Source organism: Heterocephalus glaber, unplaced genomic scaffold, assembly GCF_053883595.1.
Source record: "Heterocephalus glaber isolate CG9 unplaced genomic scaffold, H.glaber_assembly_v1.0 deba00001444, whole genome shotgun sequence".
Classification (NCBI taxonomy): domain Eukaryota; kingdom Metazoa; phylum Chordata; class Mammalia; order Rodentia; family Bathyergidae; genus Heterocephalus; species Heterocephalus glaber.
The window spans coordinates 27,686,760-27,703,311 of record NW_028258297.1 but is presented as its reverse complement, the minus strand read 5'-3'; the positions used below and the strand labels follow the sequence as shown (position 1 = coordinate 27,703,311).

At 53.6% G+C, this 16,552-nt stretch overlaps 2 protein-coding genes across 2 annotated transcripts; one reads left to right on the top strand and one right to left on the bottom strand.

Annotated features, from left to right (window-relative positions):
- Positions 1-444: 444 nt before the first annotated feature.
- Positions 445-3,500, bottom strand: Gdf3 (growth differentiation factor 3). Its single transcript, XM_087214133.1, is given in 3 exon segments — positions 445-1,031; positions 1,033-1,748; positions 3,188-3,500. Coding segments are annotated over 3 exon segments (1,101 nt in total). The 5' UTR covers positions 3,453-3,500; the 3' UTR covers positions 445-911.
- A 5,370-nt stretch (positions 3,501-8,870) lies between these two features.
- Positions 8,871-12,230, top strand: Dppa3 (developmental pluripotency associated 3). The gene is made up of 4 exons (XM_021248105.2): positions 8,871-9,099; positions 10,690-10,925; positions 11,037-11,069; positions 11,879-12,230. Exons 1-4 carry the CDS (start codon positions 8,988-8,990, stop codon positions 11,990-11,992), a joined length of 495 nt encoding a protein of 164 aa, XP_021103764.1. The 5' UTR covers positions 8,871-8,987; the 3' UTR covers positions 11,993-12,230.
- Positions 12,231-16,552: the final 4,322 nt, after the last annotated feature.

Here is a 16,552-nt window from a genome sequence, read left to right as displayed (position 1 = left end):
TATCACTCACCACATCTTTACTATTTATTATCTGAAAGATGAAAATAGTAGTTTGTGGCTAAAGCAATTATTCTCAAGTAAGTTTCCCTAAGATTTGTGTGCAACTTTCTCATAAAGACAAATTGCATCTACCACAACAGGTCAAAAGTAATGACTGAATATTTTCTTTTTCTTTTTTTGTGGTACCAGGGATCAAATTCATGTCCTTGCACTTGTGCAGCAGGCGGCAAAACCACTGAGCTAAATCCCCGGCCCATGACTGAATATTTTCAGTGATAAATTTTTATCCACAAAGACTTGACCCAACTTAGTGGGGATTATTTGTTTGTTTTGTGAGACAAGGTTCACTATGTGGCCCAGGCTGACCTCGAATTCGAAGGGTTCCTCCTGCCTCCAGCTTCCAAATGCTGGGATGACACTCGTGTGCAACCACCACCCTTGGCCTTCTTTTTGTTCATTTGAATTTTTATTAGTACATGCTTGCCATACATAATGGTTACATTCACTGTGGGGAGTTGGCACATGTACATAACACACCTTAATTCCTTTTGCATCCCCTTCTCCCTTCTATCCCTAATTTTTCTAACAGCGTTTAATATATGAGTTCTACCAGGGAAAGCTGTGAGTTTAGGACAATTTAACTTCTCTACACTTCAGTCTCTTCATCTTTAAAGCATGAATAACAATGCCTATCTCAGAGAACAATGAAACTTCTGTAAAGACGCAGGCGGAATAATAGCTGCCCATGGCCGGGCTGCTAGTGAGCAACGTTTCCTTCTGTCCGAGTCTGCTGTTCCGCGTCACGCGAGTGACGGGGGTCATCAGGGCGTGCGCGTGTGGGTGTGTGCGCGTGTGTGAGGTCGCAGGCATCGCTGACTGCGCGGGGCCAGGCCAGCAGGCAGCTCGCGGCCCTACCCACACCCGCACTCGTCCACCACCATGTCCTCGTGGTGGCGCAGGACCACGCTGTCGCCGTCCTGGTAGAGCACAGAGATGGGCGAGAGCCGCGTGGGCACGCAGGGGGCGGCGGCACGGCGGCACGGCGGGGTCGGCGGCCCGCATCAGCGCCCGCAAGAAGGCGAGGTTGGAGCTGTTCAGGGAGGCGGCCGCCGCCAGCGGACAGTCGCCGTGGCAGTAGTTGGCCATGAAGCCGGCGGGCGCGATGATCCAGCTGTGCCAGCCCAGCTCGCGGAAGCTGACGAACAGCCGGTGGCGGCGGCAGAGCCCCCCGCGGGCGGCCTGGGGGGCTGGGGGCGCCGCGCGGCGGGGCCGGGGCGGGGGCGGGGCCGGGGCCGAGCTGCGGCAGCGCCCGGGGTCTAGGGTTGCCAGCAGCAGGGACGCGCGCAGGGCCCGGCGCAGGCGCGCGCACAAGGCCGCGGGGTGGCGGCCGGGGCCCCCGCCAGGCCGGACGCGCGCCTCCAGCAGCAGCCGAAGGCCGGATTTGGGCCGCCCGCCCCGGGCCGCGCCCCGCAGCGCCCCCTGCAGGCGGACGCGGAGGGCGCCGTGTGGCCACGGCACGGATTGCGCTGCCACCACCCTGCCGCGCTTGCGCGTGGGCCCCGGCCGCCCGCGTGGCTCCGGGACCACCGACACCGCCAGCTCCAGCGCCGGGCCCAGCTCGTAGTAGGAGCTGGGCCCCAAGTCCAGCCCCAGCTCGGCCGCGGTGGGGCGCTCTGGGCCCCTGAGGGCAGCGGAGAGGTTGAAGTAGAGCAGCCGCCGCAGGCAAGAGTCGGAGGGAAGGAGCGAGCCTGCGGGGAAAGATATGGCACAGTCACCTCCGCGCCCACGTCCCCTCCGGCCAGGAGGAGCCTGAGTTCCACGGACTTCCGATTGCTGGATGTTGGTTCCTGTGGGCAGACCCTGAACTCACTCTGTAGCCCAGGCTGGCCTCAAGCTCACAGTGACTCTCCTGCCTCAGCCTCCCGAGTGCTGGATTACAGGCGTGCGCCACCACGCCTGGCAGAAGTGAGAATTCTGACACACTCGTGGCGGGGTATATATCTTGGAGGTTATTGGCTAAAAACCAAAAGCTTAAAGGTCAACACTGAGGAGGCTGGTCCAGGAGGATCGAGGGTTCAAGATCAACCTGCGCTACACAGGGAGTTCGAGCGCAGTCTGAACTACGTAGTGAGACCTCGTCTCAACAGTTTAAATGTGTCTGCTCTTTGATCTAACGATCTCCTAAGGATTTACCCTAATAACAGAAAAAGTGCGCACACGCAGGTATTCTAGGACCACATTCACCACGGGGCCTCTTTACACACAGGAGAGCATTGCTGAGCGGTCCTCAGCGGAAGCGCGGAGGCCCTTTCTCCTCTTCCCCCGCGTCAACGCCGAGAAACGCAGACGGAGCCGGAGGAAACCCAGCCCCCTGCTGAGGCCCAAAGACGTCGAGTTACCAGGGACAGACTCCCGGCTCACAGCAGGGCTCCAATAATGCTTCCCGTATTCAAACCTTCCCTCCTTTTGGTGCAAAGCTAACTGCCGGGAGCACGCATAGAAATGCAGATGCCAACCCGCCTAGGCGGAATAAGAATTGGGAGAGAGCGAGGAAGGCGAGGGCTGGAAGATCTTTAAAGATGACCTGGAAGTCAGATGGGTGGTCTCTGACCTGAGAAACCAGTGCACAGCAGGTGTGCAAGGTACGCGGCGACAACGCCACCACCGCTCTGCGTTTCCACAAACCAGGAAGGGGGCGTGGACACACTTCGGAGCAAACCGAGAGGAAAACCTGAAACCTTGTTTAACATTTAAAAAAAGGACTAGGATGTGTATACTGTGGGTTAACAGGGAGAGTGATCCCAGCCCTCTGGGAGGCTGAGACAGGAGGATCGAAAGTTCGAGCCTTGTCTACTATTTAGTGACTTAGCGAGACCCTGTCTCAAAATAAAAAATGAAAGGGCTGGAGACGTAGCTCCGTGCACAGGTCCCAGGTTCCATCCCCAGCCCCGCAAGAAAAAGGTCAGGCACTTTGAATCCTTGGTCGCCACACTGGCAGTCCGACCTTCGCCGGGTCACAGGTTACCTCGGGCCTCAGCCTTCATTTCCCGGTTGTTAAAAGGTGATAAGAATTCCTAACCCGCTTCCTCTCGGCTCTGTGGCTGGGACGGACCAAGATAAAACAAGGAAGGAGATAAAACAGGGAGATAACAGCCCGGGGCCTCCTCCGCCCGCCCGCCGTGCCCACCTTGGTCCGGCAGCGCCCGCAGCGCATCCCCGGGCGCGCCCAGCTCAGGCACGAAGCAGGGACCCCGCGCGAGCCCGGCTGGCCCGGCTGCCGCCTCCCGCTCCCGCGCGATCTTCGCCAGCACGCGGGGCACGAGCTGCAGCCGGTGAGGCCCCGGGTCCGCGCCCAGGAGCCCGAGGAAGTCGCGTTCTCCGAGCTCCAGCGCCTGCGCCATGGACAGGGCCAGCAGGACCCCGAGGGCCTGCGCCGCCCGGGGAGGACGCATGGCCCGAGAAACAGCAGCCCCGGAGCGCACTGAGGGGACCCTGGCCGCAGTGGGCGGGAAAATGGGACGCCCCTCCCCACCGAGCCTGGCCCTCCGCCCGTCTACATTCCGGACGCCTGGCTTTCCTTCTAACTCTGAGACGGGGTCTTAGTATAGTCCCCAGGCTAGACTGCAATTTGCAATCCTCCCCTTCGCCACCCAGACTGCTGGGATTACAGGCGTGGGCCACAATGCCTGCTGTTATCTCTTCTCTTCCTCTACTCTCCCAGGGGGAAAGTTAGCAGTGCTGGAAATAAACTCTACAGCAACCTGAGGATTGTCTGCCTAGGACAGTGTGGAAAAGAAGCCGGGCGTGGTGGTGCACGCCTGTGCGCCCCGCACTCCGTAGGCCGAGGCAGGAGGATCTCCAAGGCCAGTCTGGGCTACATAGAGGGATGTCCAAGACAGTGAAATAAATGCTAGGAAATAAAGTGAATAATTCAGCCTTCAAATTCACAATTAGCAAAATTCATAGGTTATTGGGGGGAATCCTTGGGATCAAACTCAGGGATGGTCATAACTGGGCCACATCTCCAGCCCTTTGTTTTAAATTTTGAGACAGGGTCTCTCCCAGTCACCCAGGCTGGCATCAATTTGAGATCCTCCTGCCTCAGCCTCCTAAGCAACTGGGATTATAGGTATGCACCAGCATGCCCACTTGGCCTTTCTGGGATAAAACTCCCAAGTCAGACTGACCAGGCAATTCTGGTTCCCTTACTTACTAGCTGCGTACTATTGTGCATGTCACTTAACCTCCTAAAGTTCTGTCTTCCCAACTGAAAATGGACTGGCCTCAGGCTAAGCCTGGTGGCACATGTCTCTAACCCCAGCCACTCAGGAGGCTGAGGCAGGAGGACATCAAGTTGGAGCCCAGCCTGGGCAATTTAGACCGTGTCTCAAAATAAATCCGATGACCTTAAATCCTGCCAGCCTTGCTGCAGAATATCGGATTGAGCTTTGAAGGCCTCATCTCTATGAACACTGTGTGTGCTTCAGTGCTGAGTGCTGCGCGCGCGCGCGTGTGTGGGTGTGTGTGTGTGTGTGCGCGCGCGCGTGCGCATGCCCTGGGAATTGAAGCCAGGGGCTGGCATGTGCTAGGCAAGTTTTTCTACCACCAAGCTACATCCCAATTAATATAACTCTGAGCCCAGCATTATGGTACATGCCTGTAATTCCAGCATTCTGGGAGGCTGAGGCAGGAGGATCACAAATTTAAGCCTAGTCTGAGCAATTTAGCAATTTAGCAAGACCCTGTCTCAAAATAAAAAATAAGAGAAAGAGCTGGGATGTAGCTGTATGCAAAAGCCCTGGGTTCCATCCCTAGTATCAAAAAAAAAAAAATTTTGGAGACAGGATTTTGCTATGTAATCCAGGCCAGACTTAAACTTTGTAGATAGCCTGGGACTTGTGATCCTCCTGTCTCAGCCTTGGAATGCTGGGATTACAGCCTTGTGCCACATGCCCATTCTATTTTAAATACCTTGATAAAGGTGTTTTATGGAGCCAAAGGTGTAACGTAGAGGATGTGCTTGGTGCATCAGAGGCCCCCGGGATGGACCCCACCACCAAAAGGAAAGGTTTTTTTTGAAATGTTTAACCTGGCTCCCCACAGCCCCAAGACGGCCCATCCCACAAGAGGCTCTGGGACAGCTGCTCAGGGGAGTCATCATCTCTGACTCCTGCTCTTTTTTCTTTTCCTACTGGCTCTGGAGATTGAACTCTGTCTTCGTTGCTTTCCTCATTGCTGAGACAAAATACCTGGCACCCAAAGTTAAAGGAGGGGAGGTTTATTTGGCTCAGTTTGTAGAGGTTTCAGCCTATAGTGGGCAGGCTCCAAGGCAGGGGCATCGCAGAGGAGAAACAGTCCATGGCAGGCAGAAGCCAGCAAGGCAGCAATGGAAGAAGCGCAGCCATCTTTCTCCCCATCTCCACCTAGGCAACTGCAGGTAACACTCACACCCAGGTGAGGGCTACTTGATCCCAGCATCTCACATGCTAGATCCCCCACCTCTGCAAAGCCTGCCTGTGACTTCGTGAGGCTTTGGGGACATCTAGACACAGCCATAATGCTCAGAATGGGAGTGTTTCACTCTGCCCTAAGAGACCCCAGCCTCCAATTCCTGCTCACCCCTCCACATCGGGGCTCCTGCTCACCACCAAAGACCTGCACCTTACAGACCCAACCCTAATTCTCATTCTCTCTCCCTCTCTCTCTTTTCAGTACTAAGGATGAACCCAGAGCCTTCACACTGTGCTATATCCCCAGCCCTTTTTTATTTTTATTTTTAGAGTCCTTCAAAATTCCTTAGTTGCCCAGGCTGGGTTTGGATCTGGATCCTCCTGCCTCAGCCTCCCAGAGTGCTAGGATTACAAGCCTGTGCCACTGTGCCACTGCACTTGGCTCCCCTTTTTTTCTTTCCCTTCCTTCCTTCCTTCTTTCTTTCTTTTCTCTCTCCTTCTCTCTCTCTCTCTCTCTCTCTCTCTCTCTCTCTCTCTCTCTCTCTCTCTCTCTCTCTCTCTCTCTCTCTCTCTCTCTCTCTCTCTCTCTCTCTCTCTCTCTCTCTCGTCTTGGTATGTTGTCCAGGCCTGGCTTTCAAATTTGTGTTGCTCCTCCTGCCTCAGCCTCCTGAGTGCTGGCATTATGGGTGTGGCTGCCACACCCAGCCGGGTTCTTTGCTTTAGGAAGATTCTTACGTGGACTGTCCCCATCCCCCCCCACCCCCCACCCCAGGGATTGAACCCAGGCCTGGGAGCTGAACCACGTAGGAATCTTTCAGTTCTGTTGACTGAACACCCTCACCTGGATGAATCCTAATCGGTCCTCAATAGACAGCTGTTATTTTTCAGTTCTTTTCTTTCTTTTTTTTTTTTTTTTTGTTGCTGTTCTTGTTTGGTGAGTTTTCTTTTTGGTGCAGGGAATGGAGCTCAGGTCCCCGCAGGGCTGGCCTCGAACTCCTGGTGATCTAATCCTCCTGCCTCAGCCTCCAGAGCGCTGGGATCACACCCCTGTACCACGGTGGTCAGTTCATCTCCAGCCCTCCTAGCCCTTATTTTGAGCAGAGTCTCCCTAAATCCCCTTACTGGGCTCAAATTTGTAGTTCTCTTGCCTCAGACTCCCCTGTAGCTAAGATTCCAACCATACACTACCACGCCCAGCTTTGGTCTGTTTCTTATATTTTTATTTTTATAGATTTTTTCCCAGTACAAGGGATCCAACCCAGGGACTGCAAGCACTCTACCCCTGGGCCACACCCAACCCTAGACTTTAATTTTTTCTCCCTGATACTGGAAATTGAAACTAGTGTGTTCATACTGAGGTTTGTCCTACCTCTTTTGTTTTGTTTGGTTTGGTTTGGTTTTTCTTTTTGGTTTTGGTACTGGGAATCGAACTCGGGACCTTGTGCTTGTGCAGCAGGCGCCAGAACCACTGAGCTCAATCCCTGGCCCACCTCTTTTTTGTTTTTACTTTTTGAGACAGCGTCTCCGCTAAGGCGCTGCATTACCCCACTGGGCTCAAACTTTCTCCTGCCTCGGCCTTCCAGAGCTTACAGGCGTGTGCCACCACACTTGGCTTTTATTTTTAAATGCGGGGTGGTAGGGCATTGGGACCAGGGCCCCCATACTGAGCTACATCCCGAGTCCTTTTTAAAAATTTGTGGTTTTTTGTGTTTTTTTGTACCAGAGATTGAACTCGGGTCCTTGCGCTTGTGCAGCAGGCAGCAAAACCACTGAGGTAAATCCTCGGCCCTTAAAAATTTGTGTTTTGAGGTGAGGTCTCATTAAATTGCCTGGGTAGAACTGCAACTTGCACGGGGAGCCTCCTGCTTCGGCCTCTCTAAGCACATAGTAGGACTCCAGGCCTGTCCCACCGTGCCTGGCAGCAACCGCTCCTTAAATTTTCTACATTTGTGTCTGGGAAAGAGCCCGGCATTTTTTCAGGCTTTTTCTTCTCCTTGGAGGTAGAGAGGCTGGGACGGGGCCTGCGCAGTCCACGCCCGCCCCGCCCTTTTTCTACGCAGTCTCGACAAACTCCCCAGGCTGGACTCGAACTCGAAACGCCTCCGCTTCCCTCCCAGCGCCCGGGTCACGGGCGGGCGCCACGTGACGCTGGGCACAACTCAGGGTCCTGAGTGCGGATTTTCCCAGCTGCCGCCTCCCCACTTCCCTCGCCCGTCAGTCCCGCCGCAGCTGTCAGTTATAATTCCAATCATTGACACTAAGAGGAGATGATTCTTCTTTTCAAAGCTAAAACACGCGGCGGGGGCGGCGATCGCTGCCTCCCAGGAAACCCCGCCGGCTCCAGAGGGTCCCCAAGAACCAGCGCGGCCAGGGAGGTGACCCGGCGGGCAGGCCAGCAGTGGGGACCCCGCACTGCTTTCTTTCCCCGGCGCTGGGGCGGGCCGGGCCTCAGGCTCACCACTGAGCCCAGCCGCAGCCCCCACGGTATCTCCTTATCCGGAGCCCAATTTCTGCTTATTGCGCAGAACCTTGGAGCTAGCTCTCAGCTTTCACCAGGGGCACAGGGGAGCGAGAGCTCGACCCGGCCCCTGCCACGGGCACGGGTGTGGGCGGGCGCTGCTGCCAGGCATCCTCTGTGTGCAGGCCGTAGCAATTTAGGGTTTGCGTGCTCAGAAGTGGTGGCTGTGATTAAAGACAACTCAAAATTATATGCATTTTTTAAATGCACGCCTAAACCTGGCCAGGTGGCGAATGCCTGTAATCCTGGCACTAATCCCGGCGCTGAAGCCGGGGGAATCACAAGTTCAAACTCAACCTAAGCAATTTATGGACTTAGAGTCTGTGTCAAAATAAAAAATGAAAGCCAGGCATGGCGGTGCACACCTGTAATCCCAGCCCTCGGGAGAGGATCGCCGCAAATTTGGAGGCCAGCCTGAACTGCAAAGTGATATATATGTTTTTGAGACAGGGTCTCACTAGGTCGCTAAATAGCCCATGTTGACCTGGAATTTGTGATCCTCCTGCCTCAGCCTCCCAGGGTGCTGGGGTTACACGCATCCAGTTTGAATATGATTATGTATTTACCCTTTTTTGGTGATACTGGGGAATGAACCCAGGTTCTTCACACTGAGCTACATCCCCAGCCCATTATATTATTATTGTTGTTGTTGTTATTATTATTACTATTATTATTATTATTTTATCATTATTATTCACTGAGGCAGAGCCCAGGCTGGGTTCTAATCTTTGATCCTCCTGCCTCAGCCTCCCAAGTGCTGAGATTACAGGCGTGTGCCGCCCCGCCCCGGCTTGATAAGATTATCCTAACCCAGAGCAGACGAGTTATCCTATCAGCCCCTCTGCGAGTAACACAGGTGCACCCTCCAGTCATGCTTTATTAACATCAAAATAGCCTGGAAGGCGGGCTTACCTGGGGTTTAAAAGGAGCCCCTAGGGGTTTGGGGACGACCGGTTTCTCCCGCAGTCTTCGGCCCCTGGGCTCAGAGTCGGCCTGGGACGCTGAAGCTTCTCCCGGTCATGCTGGATCGAGGCCGGGACGGGTCCTCCCTGCAGCCCATGGAGCCCTCCCCACAGCCCATGGAGCCCGTGCCCATGGCCGAGGAGGCGGCGGCCGTACAGCGGGACGAAGGTGAGCGTGGGGAGGGCCCGGCCGGGACCCCGGGTCCCCACACCCACGGGTCCCCACACCCACGGGTCCCCACACCCACGGGTCCCCACACCCACGGGTCTGAGGGGTTGGGGAGGGACCGACCCTGGGGAGCTCACAGGAAGGGCGAAGACCCGAGAAACCTAAACCGCACGCTACCGAGCTTTTCTGCCAGTAACTTCATTGCAAGTGGCTTCTCCCTTTGGGAGCCTTAAGAAAGGCAAAAGAGTTTTTTGGGGCAGTAGAAAGTGGCAGGTTTGTGAGAAGCTGTGGACAGCGCTGTGTAATGTAAATTAGTAGTTAGTACTTGGCCGGGGGTGCTGGCTTTTTGGTTTTGTTTTGTTTGGGTTTTGTTTATAGACGTGATGTCTCCTTAAATCGCCAAATTGCCCAAACTGGGCTGAAACTTTTGATCCTCCTCCCTCAGCCTCCCAGAGCGCTAGGGTTACAGGCATGCGCCAGCACACCTGGCTCTTGGGCTGATTTCTTAAAACTGCTGTAATAGGTCCCCAATCCCTGGGCTCTTCTGGGGAACTCATTCTTGCCTTAGTAATCCTGGTACCCAACAGGTAGGCTGGTGGTGTGGGGGGTAGTAGATGTCCCGGGGTCAATGCCCCAAACGACCCGCTGAGGGGTAGAAGTGAGTCTGACCCACCTCTGCCTAAGCCTGGTCCTGGCTGCAGACCGGCCTTGAACTCGCTGTGACCCTCTTGCCCCAGCCTCCGAAGTGCCAGGGTTACAGGCAAGTACTACCATCCTAGCTCTGAGTCTTGAGGAAAGAGTTTGTGTTGACTTGGGGGAAAGTAAATGAATGAAAAGCATAATCTGTCTTCAGGCTCTGCCTTGCAGAGAATCTGCCTCACCCCTGATAGGCCCAGGGGAGTCTTGCTGTCCTGCACACCTCAGGAAAGGAGGAGGGCATGATTTCCCCAAATACTGTTTTGTTCTTTTCTCTCCTTACTGGGAACTGAACTCAGGACCTTTGCACTAACCTACATCATTGGGCCTTTTTTATTTTGAGAGAGTCTGGCTAAATTGCCCAGGATTACAGGGGTGTGTCACCACACCCAGCTTCAAAATTCTGGGTTTAAGATAGCTGAAACTGGACTCTGTGCCTCAGGGCTGTAATCCCAGCACTGGGAAGCTGAGGCAGGAGGATCTCGGCGAGTTCAAAGCCAGCCTGAACTACACAGTGAGACCCTGTATTAAAACAACAATGAATGAATGCTATCTAATACTGTGGAGGGGGGCCGGGGATTTAGCTCAGTGGTTCAGGTTCCTGCTTCGAAAGCGCAAGGTCCCGAGTTCGATCCCCGATACCAATAATAATAATAATATAATAATAATAATAATAAAACTGTGGAGGAAAGACTGACAGCCACTTACACTCCCAGCCCGGGCTAGGGGGCGCAGGGCTGGGTCTGGGCCTGGCGCACACTCCGGCGAGGCTCTCAGTGGGCCTTGCTAGTGGACCCTAGAAACCAGGCCGGGGCACTGCGCTGTGGTCCCTCCAGGCCGGGCGGGGTGAGTCGTGGCCACACCGGGTCACCCGCGCGTCTCCTGCTTCTGCAGAGAGCTCCCAAACGCTGCTCAGGGACTTCCGAAACTTGACTCTCAACGCTGCCGAGCAGCGCCCTTCCCCTCCACCCACGGGGTCTCCTCGGGGCAGCAGGGACAGTGACCAACGGCGCAGCCCAAGCCTGGGGCTGGCGGCCCCCCGCGTCCGCAGACGCGGAGTGCGAACCGTGCTGTCCGTGCGCAGGGAGCGCATGGCACGCATGCTCACGAACGCCCGGCGGTTCGTGCAGGTGAGCGGGGGACTCCGGATGAGGGTGGGATCCAAGGGCACCCCCGCCCCGAGTCTGCCAGTGCCCCTCTCCTTGCTAGTTTCCAATAAGAGCTTTTTTCTCTTTATGAAGGCTTTCCGAAACGAGCGTCTGAAGGGAGCGAAGGCAAGTACGGAGGTGCTACAGGGTCTCTGCGTTGCCATGATAACCGAGGAAGTCTGGCTGGGTCCAGTGGGTTTGGAGGAGGGAGGGGAGCGGGCGAGAACGACTTGATCCCCAGCAGGAGAAATCCGTCCGCGGTTGTTCCCAGATGGAACCGTGGCCTTAGCTGTGAGCTCCGCCCCCAGCCCTGTGTTTCTTTGAGACCGGTCCCACCGAGTTGGTGAATCACTCACCTGGGCTGGAACTAGCGATTTCCTCACCTCAGCCAGCCCCCATGGTGCTGGAGGCCCAGGGGGGCGCCGCCACGCCCAGCATGTCCCTGTGTATTTCAATCCTTTTTCCCTCTTAAGATTTTTCCCCAGTGCTGGGGAGAACCCAGGACCTCAAATATGCTAGCCAAATGCTTCACCAGGATGTAGTTTTTGACAAGCTGTCTGTCCATTTATTTATTTTGGGTTTTTGAGACAAGGTCTCACTATCTAGTCCAAGCTGGTCTCAAACTTGCAGTGATCCTCCTGCCTCAGCCTCCCCAGTGCTGAAAGTACAAGCATGTGCCCCCACTGGGCCTATTTTTTATTTTACTTTTCTGAGACACAGGGTCTTGCTATGTAGTTCATGCTGCCCTCAAGCCCACATCTCTTCTGCCTCAGCTTCCTGAGTGCTGGGATTACAAGGTGTGTGTGCGCCACCATGCCCAGCTTGGTTTTTTGATTCTTTATTCCAAAGGGTTTCTTAATAAAACAGTAGATTGGAGGGTTTGTTCATTTCTTTGAGGTGCACTATCTCAGTTAATCCATCATTATTTCTTTCAGGATGAACCAAGAAGCATGCCCTTCAAGTGTGTCTGCAGCTTCTGCGTCTCTCACGCATGGGACCCTTTGGAGAACACTAGAATAGGGAGTGATTACAACACAGAGTCAGTGTAGGTGCAAGTCTTAGACATCTGTGGGATGAATGATGACAATGTGCTTTGACTTTATTTGACCCAGCAAGGCTCCAGTAGGTCTCAAGTCTCAGTATTTTAAAGCCTGAAATCTATGATGAATGCCAAGGGTGGGCAGATTTTTCTAGTTCTTACAAATCTGAGTTGCAATAAAAGGAAATTGTGATGTAACATTTTATTTTCAGAGGAACTTATTAAAATTGACTTTTGTTTGTTTTTGAGTCAGGGTCTCACTATGTAGCCCAGGCTGGCCTTGAACTCCATGTTGATCTTTCCCCTTCAGCCTCACAAGTGCTGGGATTACAGGTGTGCACCACCACACCTGGCTGAAATGAACCTATTAGCATTTCTAAAAATTCTTTTTTTTTTTTTTTTTTATCAGTATAGGAAATTGAAAGAGTTCTTGAGGATTCAGTGTATTTTGCAGCGGCCCCCCCGGTGGAGTGGAGGAGTCGGTGCGCATGTTGAGCTGGCCTCCTGTGGGGCCGACAGCAGGTGACTGCTGGGCAGCACTGGTCCAGCTAAGTCTGGAGCTGTCCCCGGCGCAGCTGCAGGTCCCCCGAGTGGAGGGCTCATCCACAAAGCACGCCAGACACTGGGCTGATGCTTTTGAGCAAGCAGCTGTGGTGGGGTTCTGCCTGCCTCTCACAGGGGCAGTCAAAGAGCCGCTCAACCCACAGACTCAGGAAACTGCTAGAGATACTGCGAAGGCCACAGAGGAACGATCCAGTAGGAGGTGCACAGGCGAGACATGGGAGAAAGGGACACAGGACTCCTGTGCCTCAGCCAGCACCCTCCAGAAACCCCGCGCGCTTAACTCTATGGTGTTTTGGGGGTTTTTTTGTTGTTTTTTTTTTTTTTGGTACTGGGGATGGAACTCGGGATCTTGTGCTTGTGAGGCAGGGGGCAGAACCACTGAGCTAAATCCCCAGCCTTTGTTTGGGTTTTTTGAGTCATTATGTAACCCAGGCTGGCCTTAAACTTGCAGTGATCCTCCTGCCTCAGCCTCCTGAGTCCTGGAGCTAGAATACAGGTCCATGTTACCATATTCAGCTGTCTGGAAGCCCTCAGCACTTGTTCTCAGTGGAGTAGTAGGAGGCTGAGGATGGAGGATACTAAATTTGAGGCCAGCCTGGGCAGTTTAGGGGGATCTTGTCTCAAAAACAGGGCTGGGGTTATGGCACAGTGGCAGGGCCCTTGTGCAGCAGGGACAAGGGCCTGGTCTGGGTCCCCAGCACTGCAACTGAACATAAAAGGGCTGGGGCTGGGGCTCAGTGGTAGAGCACCATCAGACACAGTGCTAGGGAGAGATAGATGCTCAGTCCTTTCCTGTTCTTATGGGAGTGTAACTAGGCACAGTTGATGACAGCAGGGAGTATTGCTTTATCAGCCTTTTGGGAGAAGGGATGAAGTGGGAAATTGCAGATGTAAACTTAAGTTTTATTTTGAAGTGGTCTTGCTAGATAGTCCAGGCTGGCCTCTTGGCTCCACACCATAAGCAGCCTTAGTTCACCATAAATTCCAAACTATCAGCAAATTGTTACAATTCTGTTTTGTTACTGGGTATTGTTCATCTGTTTACCATGTCTAGTTTCTTTGCTTTTTGTGTGTGGCATTGGGGATTGAACTCAGTGCCTTTGCACTGAGTTACATCCTTTGCCTTTTGTTGTTTTGAGATAGGGTATCAATAAGTTGACCTTGGTCTTGTGATCCTCCAAGAGTTCTGGGATTATGGGTGTGCTCCACCATGCCCAGCTTTTTTTGAGCTATGTGCCCACCTGTGTCTGATTTATAAGCCTACATGTGGGTTCCCTACGAGCACTGCCCCAGGTGTTCACTGGGGTTGGGGTCCGACCTTCCGGATGAGGGGCTGCTGGGCATCAGGAAGCTGGCAGTGAGCTGGGAGGCACAGGACATCACAGCCATGGTATACGGGTGTCCTCAGGGGTGTCTGCCTTGTCCCTTCTGCCCATGGCACATGTAGGCATGCCTGACATTCTTTGCAGATGCAAGAGATAGGACACTTGTCCTCCCAGCCAGCAGCTGTCATGGGTTACAAGTGACAAAACAGGAGGAAGGCAGCTGGAGACCTGGGTGGAGAAAGGAAGGCCCAAGGCCCCGGGATGAGGTGGCTCAGGCATTAACAGTGCAGGCCTAGAGGACTGAGTCACACCAGATGGCCCTTCAGCAAGGGAACTAAGAGGCTGAGGCAGGATGATGGAAAGTTTGAGCCCAGCCTGGGTAATGAAGCAACTTATGGAGACCCTGTCTGCAAATAAAAGAGTAAAAAGAGCCAGGGTTCAGGCCCCACTGCCACGTGCCCATGCACACGGACACACTCACGCACGCGAGGGCCACCACACGCTCCCCCATATTTGCCCCTCCGGCTGTGCTGTCCACCCAAGTGGGTGCTAGTGGGCAGTCCTTCCTGCATCCCAAGCCGTCATTACTAGCTTCCCTGCATGGACTTGGGGACCACTGACTAGTGAAAAAGACAGCCAACTTATTTTTATCACAATTTTACTAAATTCATATATTAATGACATTTAATATCCAAGAATGTGGATGAGTGAACAATGCACTCTACCTGTCCTTTAACCTAGACATTCAGTTATTTTCTCCTTTCACAGTAACAGCTACATTTAGGGGATGTAAGCATTGTTCTAAGTGTTGTTCAGGCCTTAATTTGATTCTCAAGATACTTGAGGTTGGTCACTTTGGGTATCTTCATTTTATAGAGAAATAAAGCACAGAGACAACGAACCTGCTCCCGTTACATCAGGGGCTGATCTGAGGTAAACTTAGCACTTTCAGCAGATTTTAATGTTCTGGTTTCTGTTTGTTTGGGTGACAGTTTCCCTGCGGAGTTCAGTCTGGGCTCAAACTCAACTCTCCTGCCTTTGAGTCCCAAGTGCTGGGATTGAGACCCAGTCTCACTAGTTCAGGCTGGCCTCGAATTCCCAGTAGTCCTCCTGCCTCATCCTCCTGAGGGCTGGAATTACAGGTGTGCACCACACCCACTAAGAAGTTTATTTTAGCTGTAAACCTACCCCTCAGGAGACTGAGGCAGGAGGATCATCACAAGTTTGAGGCCAGCCTGGCATACACAGTGAGTTCAAGGCCAGCCTGAATCTACAAGACCCTTCTCAGAATAAAGAATTAAAAAATCGCTGGTGGTGTAGTTCAGTGTAAGCATCCTGGGTTCAATACCCAGAAAAGCAAAAGGTGAGAGGCGGCAGAGGGCTTAGTGGACAGTCCAGGGCCAGCTTCCGTCCCCACTGCCCCAGGAGAGGGCACCTAGACCCTGTACCAGTGCCCCCACGACTGCCCCAAGAGGAATGAGGGCTGAGCATCACCCCAGAGCAAGGGATTTGGGGGCTGGAGGAGGGAGCCTGAGCCCCAGTCCAGCAGTGTGGCGGAGGGCCAGGTGAAGTCAGCCTGACCCGGGCTGTAGCACTGGGAGGGAGGGTGGAGGCCGCGCCTGACTGGGAGGGGCAGAAGGAGCTGGAATCCAGCCCAGCTCAAGCCCAGCAAGGTATTTCCATGTTGAGGTTACATTTTTGTTAGGCAAACTGTGCCACCACCACCCCACCCCCCGTGAAGAGCACAGCCGGCCTGAGTTTGGGATTCAGGGGCTCCTGAAGCAGCTCCAGGAGAGTGGGGTCCACTTGGGCAAGGTTGGGGGCTGCGTAAGATGAGGGAGCAAGGGGCTGAGGATGCTGTGACCTGGTAGGTGGGTGAGGTGCCTCTCGCGGAGCAGGCTCTGTCCCCCAAGGGCTGCAGGGTGTAGGAACAGGCTGATTGCTCCCAGAGCTCAGGGATTTAGGCCCCTGGGGAGGGGGAGCAGGCCTATTAATCTTACTGTGAATTGTTTCCCTTTAGTTACTGAGCATTGTATTTCTAAATTTTATTTTTATTTTTGTGGACCTCATGTATGCCAGCCAAGTGCTGTACCACCAAACTACACCCCAGCCCTGGACCGAGACAGATAGATTAGGTATAGATATCAATATTTTTCCTTCTTGCTACTTGGGACTGAACCCAGGGCCTTGACACTGAGCTACAGCCCTAGCCCTTTTCATTTTTATTTTGAAACAGGTCTCACTAAGTAGCTAAGTTGCCCAAGCTGCATTTAAACGTTCAGTCCTCCTGCCCCAACCTCCCAGAGTGTTTGGATTAGTCATGTGACACCATGCCCAGCTTCAGATTTTCTCTAATTCTTTTTTTTTTTTTTGAGACAGGGTCTCACTCTGCAATATGCAGTGCAGGCTGGCCTTGAACTCATTATGTAGCCCAGGCTGCCCTCAAACTAATGGCAATCCTCCTGCCTCAGCCTCCTAAGGGCTGGGATTACAGGCGTGTACTACCATGCCTGGCAAGATTTTACTAAGACGTTGTTACCATGTGAGAAAAGGGGGTTTCACAGAGCCCAGAAGAAAGTATTGGAACCGACAAAGCCTTTTCATGTGTTACAGTTAGATCTAAAGCGTGCCCCAAAAGGCTTATATGTTCTTTTCTTTTTTTTTTTTTGGTACCGGGGATT